General features: G+C 35.4%; 2 protein-coding genes and 1 long non-coding RNA gene across 5 annotated transcripts; 1 reads left to right on the top strand and 2 right to left on the bottom strand.

Moving 5' to 3' along the window:
- The first annotated feature begins 2,549 nt into the window (after positions 1-2,549).
- On the top strand, positions 2,550-4,660 carry LOC127801752 (hydrophobic protein RCI2B-like). Of its 2 annotated transcripts, none has more exons than XM_052337133.1 (3): positions 2,550-2,846; positions 3,119-3,221; positions 3,608-3,799. In XM_052337133.1, the coding sequence occupies exons 1-2, from the start codon at positions 2,757-2,759 to the stop codon at positions 3,209-3,211; spliced, it is 183 nt and encodes a 60-aa protein (XP_052193093.1). In that variant the 5' UTR covers positions 2,550-2,756; the 3' UTR covers positions 3,212-3,221; positions 3,608-3,799. The 2 variants fall into 2 exon arrangements, with proteins under 2 accessions (XP_052193093.1, XP_052193092.1); XM_052337132.1 differs by lacking the exon at positions 3,608-3,799 and adding an exon at positions 4,393-4,660 and having other exon boundaries at positions 2,560-2,846.
- A 1,696-nt stretch (positions 4,661-6,356) lies between these two features.
- On the bottom strand, positions 6,357-6,981 carry LOC127801471 (anaphase-promoting complex subunit 11). Its single transcript, XM_052336671.1, has 2 exons — positions 6,852-6,981; positions 6,357-6,665 (listed from the first exon to the last, which is right to left on the bottom strand). The coding sequence occupies exons 1-2, from the start codon at positions 6,979-6,981 to the stop codon at positions 6,550-6,552; spliced, it is 246 nt and encodes an 81-aa protein (XP_052192631.1). The 3' UTR covers positions 6,357-6,549.
- Positions 6,982-7,060: 79 nt separating this feature from the next.
- On the bottom strand, positions 7,061-12,986 carry LOC127801753 (uncharacterized). Of its 2 annotated transcripts, XR_008023179.1 has the most exons (4): positions 12,714-12,986; positions 12,560-12,606; positions 7,911-7,982; positions 7,061-7,094 (listed from the first exon to the last, which is right to left on the bottom strand). It is a non-coding gene; the product is annotated as an uncharacterized LOC127801753 (long non-coding RNA). The 2 variants fall into 2 exon arrangements; XR_008023178.1 differs by having other exon boundaries at positions 7,066-7,982; positions 12,714-12,983.
- Positions 12,987-13,580: the final 594 nt, after the last annotated feature.

Genomic DNA, 13,580 nt, shown 5'->3' with positions numbered 1-13,580 from the left:
AGTGGAACCTTAAACTTTTGTGGTTTCAAACATACCTTACAACTTAGGCCAAAAGCATATTTATATTTATAAAATGTGACATTAAATTGTGTAAAATCACTTATTTAAATAACTGGGCAGCAAGTGATACGCCTGCACATTGACATGACAATTTTTTTATATCTCTTTAATTAACTTATTTTCTCTTTCTTTGATTGCATATCTTATTTCTTCAGCGTCTCTTACATCTCCTCCGATTAGGTTACCTAGGCCGATTAGGTTAGACAAGTCATTCATGTGCCTAAATTAATGATTTTCTTGTTGTTTGCGGGATTGAAAATGGGGCCAATCTAGAGATGTCATTTCTTACGAGAGACGCAGTTGAAGGAAAAGTGGTCAAAAAAGATGTAAAAGATATTAGAGTTGATGAGACACAATCAAAGAGAGAGAGAGAAAGAGTTGAGGAGACACTAAACAGAGAATGCTAAAGAGATGTTGTTAGAGAGTTAGATAGAGCCAATAAAAAGTCGAAGAGATAAGATATACTAAAGAAAGATAGAAAAAATTGAAGATATATCAACAAATTATTAGTATGCGTGCTTATTATTTGTTAGATAGATATTTAAAATTATAAATATATTTTTAATATAAATTTAAAAATACATTTGAAATAACAAAAAAATTAAAATTCTTAAAAAAAACGTAAAAGTTTAGTAATATTCTTTTGGCCTTTAAATTTAACTCGGAATTTGAATAGTTGTGCAATTTAAAAGCGCACGTGGGAGCTATCTGGCACAAGTGGGAGGGCGGTTGCATCTTGCATGTTAGTGGTTCGGACACGGGGTTGCGTCACGTGTATTGTGTTGCCGTGAGTCAATGCCAATCTCTGAGCCGTCGATTCTATGAGCCTGGCATTGTCAGGGGTCCAGAGCCACGCGCTTTGGCGCACGCGGCATTCATAATCTCCAATAGCTTAATGGTTAAGTAAGCCAACCCTAACGCCTAAATCAACTACTTTTGGGTGATAAATACGCTACGCATCACATGCTGCAGGGACTAAATAGTAAATACAGATGCTAGGAGGGGCACATGGGGTGGGAAAAGCCAGCACGTGCCACGCACCCCCCAAGCACAGCTGTAGCCCACCTGCCAAATTAACCGCTGATTGCATTAGTCACAATATTAATAACAGGATTCATCTCCTGCCCGCGTCGGGCAACGCGGCCCCCCTCCCTCATAATCACCCAATTTCACCCCCCCCCCCCCCCAAGTACAGGTCGCCACCCCATACGCTTGCATATATTTAATTTTATATTTTTTAAATATGATTATAAATTATTATCTAAATAAATTATTAATTTTAATTTATTCAATTAAAGTTATAATTATTTTAATAATTATAGTTATAACTATAATTAATAATTTATTTATTTTTTAATTATACTCTTATTAATTATAAAATATTACAAACATTTACTATCAATTAATAAAAAAATTAAGAAAATTAAAAATTATGTATAATAACAATTATAATGCAGCCAAATCCATACTTTTATCCTTGTACTTTCATTTTTTTTCTCGTGTGGTTATTCGAATTTTTTGTTGTTTCGATTATGAGCACATAATGCATGCACAGTAAAATGTCCAAATTACACTCATTGTCGGCAACTATTTCTGCTATGATTGGGATGCAGATGATGGAGAAAAAAATATGTTAGGACAAAAGGAGTTTGTTAGGTGTGTGAGATTAACAGAGATGGTGACTAGCAATAAGATTAGGGGGTTGTGTGGCAAGACAAGAAATAGCTGGCGACAAGATAAGGAGATGGTTAGTGACAAGTATAACGAATGGAAGAGAAGGTGTAGAACGATAACTATATATGGTGGAAGATGAAGATGGTTGTCGACGACAATCGACGGTAAAAAGGTGTCGAAGGTGGCTAAAGATGCAAAGATCAGTAGAAGGTGAAAAGACGAAAAAGTCATTGGTTGAGGAAGATGAACTAGTCAAACAGGCAACTATCATTTGAGAAGACTATGATTAAAGAAGAAGATGAACGGTCAGAGGCACTATCATTTGAGAAGACTATGATTGGAGAAGATAAAGTAAGAGGTCTCATCAAAAAAAGAAGATTGATAGTTAATTATAATAATAAGAGAAGGCGCATGATAGTTACAATTATTAGAAACGACGACTGATTTAGTTGACGATAATCAATGGGAATTGACAATGGTTGGCAATGAGGATAATTTAAGTATTTTAGCATGTATGTGTTATACATTCTTAATGAGATGTATAATTAATTAAAAATGTATGATCAAAAAGTGTAATAATAAAAAAAAATAATTATGCAAAAAAAAAAACACAAAATTATAGTGACAAAAATATAGTTTGTACCGTATAACGCTAAACCAAAGAATACGGTGGCCACCACGATCGCGCTCAGCCATTTCACGAGTTTAAGCGATGATCCAACGGTCTCGGATGCCCACGCGTACTAGACACGCGCCGCTCCTCCCTTCTAATAAACTATTATTTAAAGAAATTACGGGGAACAATTAGAATCTCAGTACCTTACTTACAGATAAATGGAAATGTTATTAAAATAGATATTCTCTTCTCTTTTCGGTTCTCTCTTGGGCCGCCTATAAATTCGCAACCGCCTCGGCTGCATCACTCACACTCTCTCTATCTCTCTCTCTCTCTCTGATCACTGCGTTTGTTTAGGGTTCGGGAAGAAGGAGAGGCGATTTAATTAACTTTTGGTGTTTAGAAAATGGCGGACGAGTCGACAGCAACCTGCATCGATATCCTCCTGGCCATCATCTTGCCTCCCCTTGGCGTCTTCCTCAAGTACGGCTGCCAGGTCCTCTCTCTCTCTCTCTCTCTCTATGCGCATTTATAGATAGTTTTTTAGTTGTTCTGATGATGTATACTACTATACGGAGGGATTATGGCAGAGATAGAGCGTTTTTTTGATATAGATATAGACGACGGAGACAAAAATTGAAGAAAGAATTAGTAACAAAGAGGCAGAAATGGCGGTAGACAGTCGTTTGATTGTGTTTATTTGCAAAAATTGATGATTATGATAATTACGAAAATGACGGTGGCGGCGGCGGTGGCGGTGGCTTGCAGGTGGAATTCTGGATCTGTCTGTTGCTGACCTTCTTTGGCTACATCCCTGGCATCATCTATGCTATTTATGCTATCACTAAAACTCCCACATAAAACTCCGTTGGTACTCTCTCTCTCTCTCTCTCTCTATTGTCATAACAACAAAATTAACAGCGCAACTATTTATCTGATCTAATAATCCTGTTGCGATATTGTCAACTATTTTAATATCTTTCTCGAGTTCCGTTATATACGAAGCTTTATCAATTTTTGTTTCATAAATTACTGGTAATTTGTTCAACTATCACGTTATAGTCTTTTTATTTCTCAAGAATGGGCAATAATTATTTAACGAAATTAAAGGCTGTGATATTGACAATCCATACCTATTAATTGGCAGATAATCTGATATTGATAAATCTCCATTGACCAACATACATATATGTCAGACAATTTTTCATTAATTTATGTTTATTTTAATTTTGTCATTTTTTCGTGGACGTGCATCAGATATCTGTAGATGAAGTTGTTCACATGTCGTTCGCATTTGAGTTGAATTGCTACCCCGCGTGATTAATCAGCTGGGCTCCGTCCATCGTGCTTATTGTCTTGTGCAATGATTGTTATTTGTTATGGCCATATATAAAATGCACCCGTCTAGTAACGTTATTATCTAAAAAGAAGTATTGATTTGTTTTCTCATTTAGGTGGGTCACTAACTAGGGTGACGCCGTCTTCAAAAAAAGAAAGGAGGGTTGGCCTTGTTCTCCTTCAGCTATGTTTTATATATTAATAATTTTATTTCATAATACATGGATATAATTGACATATTATATTGTATCAAAATGTTATTTGCATTATCTTAAAAAAGTAAAATACACCATTTTTCTTTGAGATTTGATGTGAATACCAAAATTGCTTTTCACATTTTAAAAATTACAATAATTACCTACCTTATTAGATAAAAACTATAAAAGATACCCCATAAATTTATGTAATGTGCCTTTTAACTTTTTATATACTTGACAGTTTGTTTAACCGGGGAGATCAATGTAATTTTGTGTAATAGGAGAGTACATCTAACTTCATGGATACTTAGAGATTTCGGGTGTAATTTTAAAATAAATAATTGTGCAAAGTATCCTTTCCTGCTGCTACTGTATACGCATATATAGAGATCTTGCTATATTTAAATATATCATTTGCGGAGTAGTAAGCAACATTTAAGCTTTTTTTTTTTTCTTTTTTATTGGGCTGATAGCGACGTTTAAGCTTTATTGTTTCCTTATGGGCAGGTAGAGATGTAAAGGTTCCTCTCTTAAAGGCTCTTTTCTTCATTTCGGCTAATGGAGGACAGTGCTGATTGATTTGATGTCTGCAAATTATTTGATTCTGTTTCTGTAATTTGGTTTCTTAGGATTGGGTCTTGGGTCTTGCGGAACGGTTGTTGTGGTCCTGTTTGTTTGTTAATGGTGCCCTGTAGCCTTGCGTTTAAAAATTTGTTGTTTTGGATAAACTGTGTGGATTTATTGGTAACTTAATATCATATTATATTTTTAGCAAGTGAGTGAAAGAAGAACTAAACTTCACAAGAATCAAATACAATTGGGCTTTTGCATTTTTAACATTACCATACAAAGGGCAATGCTATGTTGCCCGCCAGTGAGGGGGGCGCTGGCCCCATGCACGTGGGGGCAACATAGCAGGCCTGACCATACAAAATGTAAAAATATATGGCACTATCATTTGTCATCGACATCTTCTGGTTCATTAATGCCAACTAACGTTCAACAACCGCAGATATACAGAACTACTAGTAAGAGTTTTAAGTGAACTCTCCAAACCCAATCCCAATCTCAGTTCAACGTCTCTTCTTCTTCTACATTATTGCTGAAAGTTAGGCCAATTCAAATTTTGTGAATGCTATTTGGACATCAACATTACCATTCAAGCAACCACCTTAAACCCTAGGCATTAACACACTATACGACAACTAACAAGAATTCCATCCATCAATTTTTAAAATTTTTCTTTTGGCCCTCCCCAAGGTACTTGTAAAACCCAAATAATTTCTATTTCAAAAATTACTTTTTTATTTTTAAGATTAGGCTCTCAAAAAAACATATTTAATAAATTAATTTCGAAAATAGTCTCCTAAATAATAAATATTAAAAAAGTATATTATATGGAAATAATAATTATTTTGAACGGTCTACAATTTTGATTCTAAAAACAACAAAAACTCATACCACATCTCCACTAAAATGTGCTTTAGCTTTTAAATCCCAAGGCATCTGATCATGTACAATTTGGCATGTAGCTAACATTTGGACATGATGAATCATAGGTGCCCGCGTATTATTCAAGCAGTCAGATAGAGAGAGAAATTGAAGTCACAATCACTAGAAACTTCCCTTGTCCATATCAGAATATATCTTCAAACTTGTAAAAAGGGATAAAGGGATCAATAAATTAGTTTAGATAAGGCTGGAAGATGCATCATTCACAAAACCCATATCTTAACCGCCAAAATCAACAACTCACACTCAAATAAACAAAAGTAAATATAGATAGATAAAGAACACATCTAGGGGGCCCCACAATGAGAGATGCCCCTCTAGAGGAAAGCACTAGCTACAAGAAGAGCACAAGGGCTGGGGATCAATCTTCTGCAGTAACCTATGTTTTGGAGCAATTCTTTTGATACAAAGCTTACACTATATTTTAGGGGAACACTAGGTAAACTTATCCGGCATGCACAATATCCTGCAAACCATGCGCACCAAGTATACAGAAATTCATGATTGCAGACTACACCATTTATGGCCTTCTTGGGCATAAGGTTATCTGCCTATTACAATATTACCCTAACTCCTGTCATGAGTGAGGGCTTTATGAGGTAGAAAGAACAGAATCTTTTTATGCTGCACCTAAGCTGGTGTAGAACCTTTCTTAATGTAAACGATAAGAAGATCAGAGCAGTTGATTCCCTGTTGCATAGTACTACTAACTATTCTGGGTTAGCTGCTATGCCAACCCCACTCTAGCTGTGAGGCATTGAAAATCATATAATTTCTTTCTGGTGGGATTCAAGATAAGTTCGTTGCTATACTTATTATTGTGCATTTGTACTTTGTTTTTCAACTCCACAATCTGGTCCCATCTTGTTCTTCTCCGGTCGGTAGAAGAACATCAATGCTCCTATAGCAGAAGCTAGAGCGTAAAAAGCATTAACTTAGCCATGAAGAACAATAACTAATAGTTTCCAAGTCTCCCAGAGAGTTAATGATCGTGCCATTAAATTGCGAAGGGGAAAACATGAAGGAACCAGACCATTGAGTTGAAAGGATTTTACCTCAACTTCACACACTTTCACACGAAATAAGTAATTTAAAAGAATCAGTCATGCACACACATATGTTCGGGGAAGTAAAATTTCGTACAATGTGATCTCACTCTTTAAACTGCCATTCCCTTCGGCACATGGGGCAATGTGCTTGTGGCGTCTGAGAATTTACCCACTTTAAGATGCAATGAAGATGAAATGCATGGTTGCATGCACCCCAAACTGCAAAATGAACCATATGAATCTAAGTGTTAGTTCTACCAATAAATCTTGGTAATAATACTACAGAATGCCAATCCTTGTCAAACTACGTAAAACCCACTTGGCATGAAGGGTACAGAATCAATGAGGTAAACACAGAGACTACAAAGATGGCAATAGATGATGTTATTAAAGGCAGACACTCACTCAATGGGCAATCATCGCCCGGGAGTTTGCACTCAGGACAACAACCATCAAAGGCCATTCTACATATTCCACATGTTTCATCCTGTGCATCCCACGTCCATGAAGCAACAGCATGCCACCTATAATACATGGAGAGGAGAAACTATAATCACTAACTTTTCCAATAAGTTCAAACAACCACCAACAGGAAAGCAACAAACAATAACTTACTCTGTTCATGATCCCAACAGTGTCCCAAGACGACTAGGTCAAGAAAGAACAAAGGCTTCAAATAGATAAAACAACAACAATAATAATCCGCAAAGCTAGCTGGTAAACTACATATTAAAATAATTGAATTTTTTATGGAGACAATATTTATCAGCATTAAAAACTTATGCAATTTCCGAACTAAAAACAAAACAATCGCCCATTTATGAAATTCAAATCATTGAAAAATGTCTTCAACTGAATTACTTGATAGAATGTCTAAAAACTAAAGACTTCTACAATAAATTTATAAAATTATTCAAGAGGGACATCTTTTAGTTAAAATATCAATAGGTGGTAACCAGTCACCACCAAGAAATGTCTTCACTTTAACTCTAAAATTTTAGATTCTTTTACTGGTGAGCAAGCTGCTGGTTGAAGACCATTTTACCAATTTAATTGAACTGAAGAAAAAGCCAAGTATTTTAACTGCCACAAAACCCTAATTATCATCAACACATGAATCCAGAAAGACATCCAGATGCAATTCATAATGCTTGTGGAAGTTTGGGTTCCCATGAGAAGATGAACACTCCCCACATTTGCCTAGTATCCACTTTTCTTTACCCTCTAGACTTTCAAGGGAAAATCAGGATTCAAATGAGAATATAACTGACAGATTTTTTGGCAGTACAGGATTGTAATTGTCTAGACACTTAATATCAGGTTTACACATATAGTTTATCCTTCTGTCAATGATATTAATTCCAAGCCATATAAGAGAATAAAGAAAAAAGCCAAATGAAAAATAGCATCTATTTACGACATACATAAACATAAAAAGTGTTTGATAGAGAACAATAATAATACCATGGTTTAAAAAAAAGTAACAATACTAATCAAAAGAAGGATACGCAAGAGCTTAACTTTCATTTTTGTCCCCTGCACAACAAAGAGAGATAATGAGTACAGTAAACCCTCTTTCCTACAATTAGAATTAGGCAAAGTACCAACATGAAATATTCCACAAGACAAAGCGAGAAAATGACTACAGTAAACTCTCTTTCCTACAATTAGAAGTAGGCAAAGTACCAACATGAAATATTCCACAAGTGTTGAAGGATTGAAGTAACAAATATGCCTATAGCACTGAGGAAAGGAAGTAAAGTATGTTGAAGAATTGAAGTTACAAATATCACTGAGGAAAGGAAATAAGTATGTTCCTAATTATTTTTGAAGCTTCAATGTCAGCCAAAGCAGAATTCCTTTGGCTGGAAATTTAAAGAATGTCCTTCAAGAAAACTGGAAAAGTTTATGAGATTGTACTTTCAAGGATATATATCTCCACATTGTTATCAAAAAAAGTTATTAGCTTAACACAAACAAAATATCAAAGATAGGACAGGGCATTAAATGACAGCAACTTTGATAGCTTATGGCATCATAAAATCTGAAAAAGGCATAAAGATAGAATACCACTGGATACTGCACTTCTTAGATCAATGACTCCCTTGTTAGAAAACCAAGTTTTAATGCACTATGAAACGAGAAAAAACAAGACAGAGCCTCATAACAATGTGACATTTTTACTTGGTCAAAATCCCATCTTATGACCCTCTCCCAAACCTTTTTTTTATTTTTATAAATAGATTAAGATTTCATTAATTAAATAAAAGAAAGTCATTCCTGTTTGGAGGAAGTTTGCAGCCGTTCAGTAATATCTCTGGCTATTTTACATCCTTTGGTTTGTATGTATTTAAACCACTTGTCTGCTGAACATGTTTAAAATGGGGCATTCCATTCTACTTCTGTTACAGCCCTTCTTTTATGTATATAAAGATATTATCTTGCTGGTAATATCTCAAATTTTTGTCAAAGTACCTACAGTTGATTCCTGATGAGATTAGAATATGCTAAAGCCCCAATGAAACATTCTAATAGGAAAATATTTCTGCTAAGTAATGATTCGTTCTACCTGGCTCATACATTTCTACACCATGCATCCCAAATAAACATCTATTGCCAGAGAAAAAGCTGTATGCCCCTAAAAGATGCGACTTTGGATAACATGAAACTTGTATCAGAGTGGAATCTATCCATTATTGCCAACAAAGTTCTACATGTGTCCAAATTTTTAAACAGGTTTTTGTGTCTTCAATTTATAGCAGTTTTTTTTTTCTCTATATTAGACAATTTACGGAATTTATAAGCACCGAAAACTATAAAAAAATGCCCAAACACACAACAAATACTTGTTGGGGGATTTTTCAGGATATGGTGAAAAAAATTGGGGATATGTTTTTACTCCAACGTTTTGAATAAATGCTAAGAAAACTTATTTTTTGTAATGGTAGCTTTGCCATCAAGAAAAGAGTTGTACAGTTAGCCTACTTACAAAGTCACATAAATATCATGAATTTAGGAATAAATTCCCACAAAGGTTAAAATCACAATCATAACAACTGTACTTTAAATATTAGAGTCAAAAAGATGAATCAAACACATATAGCATAAATGCACTATTGAAAATTATTGAAATAGTTATCTCGAGCTAGCCTCACAAAGTGTAACTTCATCAATGGAGCAAGATTTGAAGTGTAACTTTTTTCCTTATTTTGTTAAAAAGAATTTAAGCTATCCAAGTAGCAACTTTCCTTTGGCTAAAATGGAATACTACCATAAGCTAGAAAACAAATTTACAAACGGTAGTGGCTCTCTCAACCACCGAGGGAGAGTACATAGCAGTTACAGAAGTTATGAAGGAGTCTATGGTTGAGAGGTTTAGTAGGCGAACTCCTAGGAAGAAAGGTTAAGGCAATCTTAAATTGTGATAGCCAAAGTGCTATACACTTGACTAAAAATCAAGCAATCATAAAAGAACAAAGCATATTGATATTAGGTATCACTTTATCATAGAAGTACTTGAGAGGAAGGAAATAGATTTGATAAAGGTAGCAGGAGAAGATAATGCTGCAGATATGTTTACTAATCATATTTGTGAATGATTAGTTTGTTTTGCAGGTACAAGAAGAGAGCAATTGGTGGAGTAGGATTCTAGAAGATACACATGCAAAAATGGTGGAGATTTGTTGGGTTTTTTGCATGAAGAATTCTGTCTAGAAGATGAAGAAGACGGTAGAACCTTAGGCGGATGAATGCAACTGTTTTTTCTAAGTTAGAGAGAGTTAACTTAGATGTTTATTATAAGGGATATTTTAGTCTTTGTGTAGGCTAAATAATAGGTCTTGTAATTAATGCCTCTATGGTTCATAAATAGGAGGTGAGGTCTAGGCAGTCGGACATAACAAATCTGTCATTCATTATGTCTCTGAATGCAAGTGAGATTGCCGAGAGGAGAGAAAAGGCTTTGAGAGTGGGAGAGTCTTTGTAATCTCTATTTTGGGGGCAGTGTACTTGTGTGGTAGAGAGTCGAGGGCTTCTTGTAAACTGTTTCTCTGGTTTTTAGTGGAAATTGCTCTCAGATTGGAGGCTGGATGTAGGACTATTCCTTTGATCAGTTTGAACCAGGATAAAGCTTGTGCCTGCTGTTTGGTTTGATTGTTTCTTTCTTAATCTCTTTGTTGTTCTTTTATTTCCAGTTTATATTTTTTGTTGTGGGTTGTTTCGGGGAAGGAGTGCTGAGAGATTTGGCAATCAAGACATCTTGAATTGAGTTTCTAAGAGCTCCTAATCCTAACATGAAGCTATACCTATACCTGATCTTAATGACAAAATCCCTAGCAATAACACATCTCCAGAGCATGAGATGCACAACCTCATTTCCCAGGTTGAAGACAAGAGTCTTCCTCGTCAGGAACAATTGGAATGTGGTTTTTTTCTCACTAAAGATCGATACTTTTCTTGTTCTAGTCTTGTTTTAGTTTGTGAAGAATTTCGCAAGATAAAATTTACTAGAATAATTGTTTGTTTGATATAATATGCTTTTTTTTCTTTTTTTCTTTTAGGACTACCCCAGTACTCACAATGGTGATAGTACAAATGATATCCGAGATGGTGAAAGGGCTTTGCAAGTACCAAGCACATGTCAAGGGAAAAGGAAAATGGATTTTGACCTGAACTGCGCATATATGGATCCTGATGACCTTGATGAGTACAACAACTTCAGTTCATTTGCTTGCGAGGGTTGGGAAATTGACCTAAATAGAGAGGCACTAGAATCACCATAATATCCACGTCTACCAATGAAGCCATTCCAACCATGCATTTTAGGGGTGCACAAACATCAACGTTCGAAACAATTAGTCAAAGTGTTTGATTTTTAAAGTGTCTTGAACTAAAAATGAGTACCTCATTTTGGGTTGTTTAATTTGATTTGTTAAGTTTCTTCAAAGTAGTGAAGGTGATGACCCATAAGTTCCTTCAAAGTAGTCCGAGAGCTACATGTGGCAGCCATGGCTAGATCTTAATGCTAATCCTACGAGTTGATGAACATATGCAATTGATACATTATGTGTGGAGATTTATATTTACTTTCGATTCGATTCAATTCATTTTCTAATGTTGTTAACTCAAACCAAACCTAACCAAACATCATTCACAATCACAATCAATGTTCAATCATAGTCTTTGTAAAAGGCTAAGGATATTTTTGATACTTTGCCGCAATTGAAGGAGATGCTATGACAGTAACATAGTTTCACCATATGCTACATAAACCCTAAACCCTATAAATATAATTAACTTGTTTTCTCTCCTTTTCAAGTTTAAGGATTAGAAAGTAAAAAAAAAAAAGAAAGGTTTGAATTTAAAAAGACACCTATTTGAAGCAAGCTAAACTCTTGGATCTGCCCATTAGATTAGGCCTTGACTGTCCACATTAACTTTGCTTCATTGCATTTAACATATCATTCATAAAATCAATAATACCTTAACTAAGCTTCACTGGAGGCATCATTGGCCCTATACCTGCAAACTCTTGCTTCTTTGTAAACAAGCCCAGGGTGGCAAAAGTACCCTCTCTCAGGGATGCAATGCCTGTCCTCTGAACACACACATTGCCCTTCCAAAGCACACCCATTGCCTCTATTCCCATCCTTCCCAAACAATATCTCATCAGACCATTCACTAGAAAACACATTTAAAGGATCCAATTGCTTCTTAGAAGCAAGAAACTTGATAAAGTAGAACGCTAGGTTCCTGTTCTTGGCCCAGTCAGGGCCCTACCTGAGATTTTGGGGCCTGAGTCGAAATGTAAAAATGGCCCATGAATCGTAGTGTACATTTAAATTTTATTTTTTTTATAATAAAACATCTAAAAAATAAATAAATATTCATATCATGTCAAAGAATAAAATCGAAAATTTAACAATTTTAGCATGGACAATTCAAATATTCAATCACAATTAACACAATTCAGCCAGGACAATCCCTGACGTAGTCAAATAACAATTAGTAAAAAGCCTAAAGTCATCATTCCTAAACTCATTATAGGTGTTAAATTAGCCAAAATAAAATAAAAATACATATCAAATAGAACATAAGCAAATAAATTAACTTACCTCTAGTCTTTTTGTCTCTAGAGTATGAAGGGATGCCCACTGCCTTCCTGCCAAGAACAAGAACACAACACCAAAGATTGAACCAAAAGAATTTCTTGTCACTGGTATTGAATTTGAACCCGAACAGAACACAAAACCAAAGATTGAACCAAACCTCAAAGGATTGAACCGAAGTGTCCCAATGGCAATGCAGAGAGGCGAGCGACCAAGTCACCCAGCGAGAGCAAGAGTTAGAGAGCCAGAGCCAGTAGCCATAGATGCGACCTCCCCAGCTATCGACTGAGAGGCGAGGGCGAGCAGCGAGCGAGAGCGAGCAAGCGTCAAGCGAGAGGCGAGAGAGAGGGCGAGGGTGAGGCAGCGAGCGAGAGAGTACGGGTTTGCAGAAGGAAGAAGGGTTTGCAGAGCGCGCTGAATGGGGGTGGGCTTGGAAAAAATTTATGGGCCCCCGAAATGACAAAATTTATGGGCCTTGAGACAACCGCCTATGTGCCTCACTATAGGTCCGGCCCTGCTTGAAGCCAATTAGGAAGAGTGAAATACAAGGAAAAATCTTCTTCCTCTTCTTCTTCTTTTTTTTTTTTTTTTTTTTTTGTTTTTAGCGTTTTTGAGCCCATAAAAAAACACTGAAATCATGTCATGCATATATATCGTAATAAACGACTGTCCCAAATTAATGCCAAAAATTTCTTTATATCTTGTATAGGTTTCAATAATTAATTAGGGGTGTACAAAAAATAAAAAATAAAATCAAACTAGTCAAATAATAAATTTTGTTTTTTATAGATGATCATCGATCAGTGCTAATTTGGGTTGTTAGAGAAACTGACCATGGCAATTGGTTTAGGTTTCGTTTTCGATTTCATAGTTCAATGAATTGATATATAAAATCAATCATTAATACTCTCTAATTGAAACTTAAAAAATCCCTGCAATAACTATTTCTTGATGATTGTGGCGATTTGGACACATTAACGTATGGTTGTGTCTTTTAATTTAAACGTTATGTGTTTTATAGTTTTTG

The sequence above is a fragment of the Diospyros lotus genome, chromosome 5 (assembly GCF_014633365.1).
Source record: "Diospyros lotus cultivar Yz01 chromosome 5, ASM1463336v1, whole genome shotgun sequence".
Classification (NCBI taxonomy): Eukaryota; Viridiplantae; Streptophyta; class Magnoliopsida; order Ericales; family Ebenaceae; genus Diospyros; species Diospyros lotus.
The sequence above is the reverse complement of the archived record's forward strand: the minus strand, read 5'-3'. Positions and strand labels throughout refer to the sequence as shown.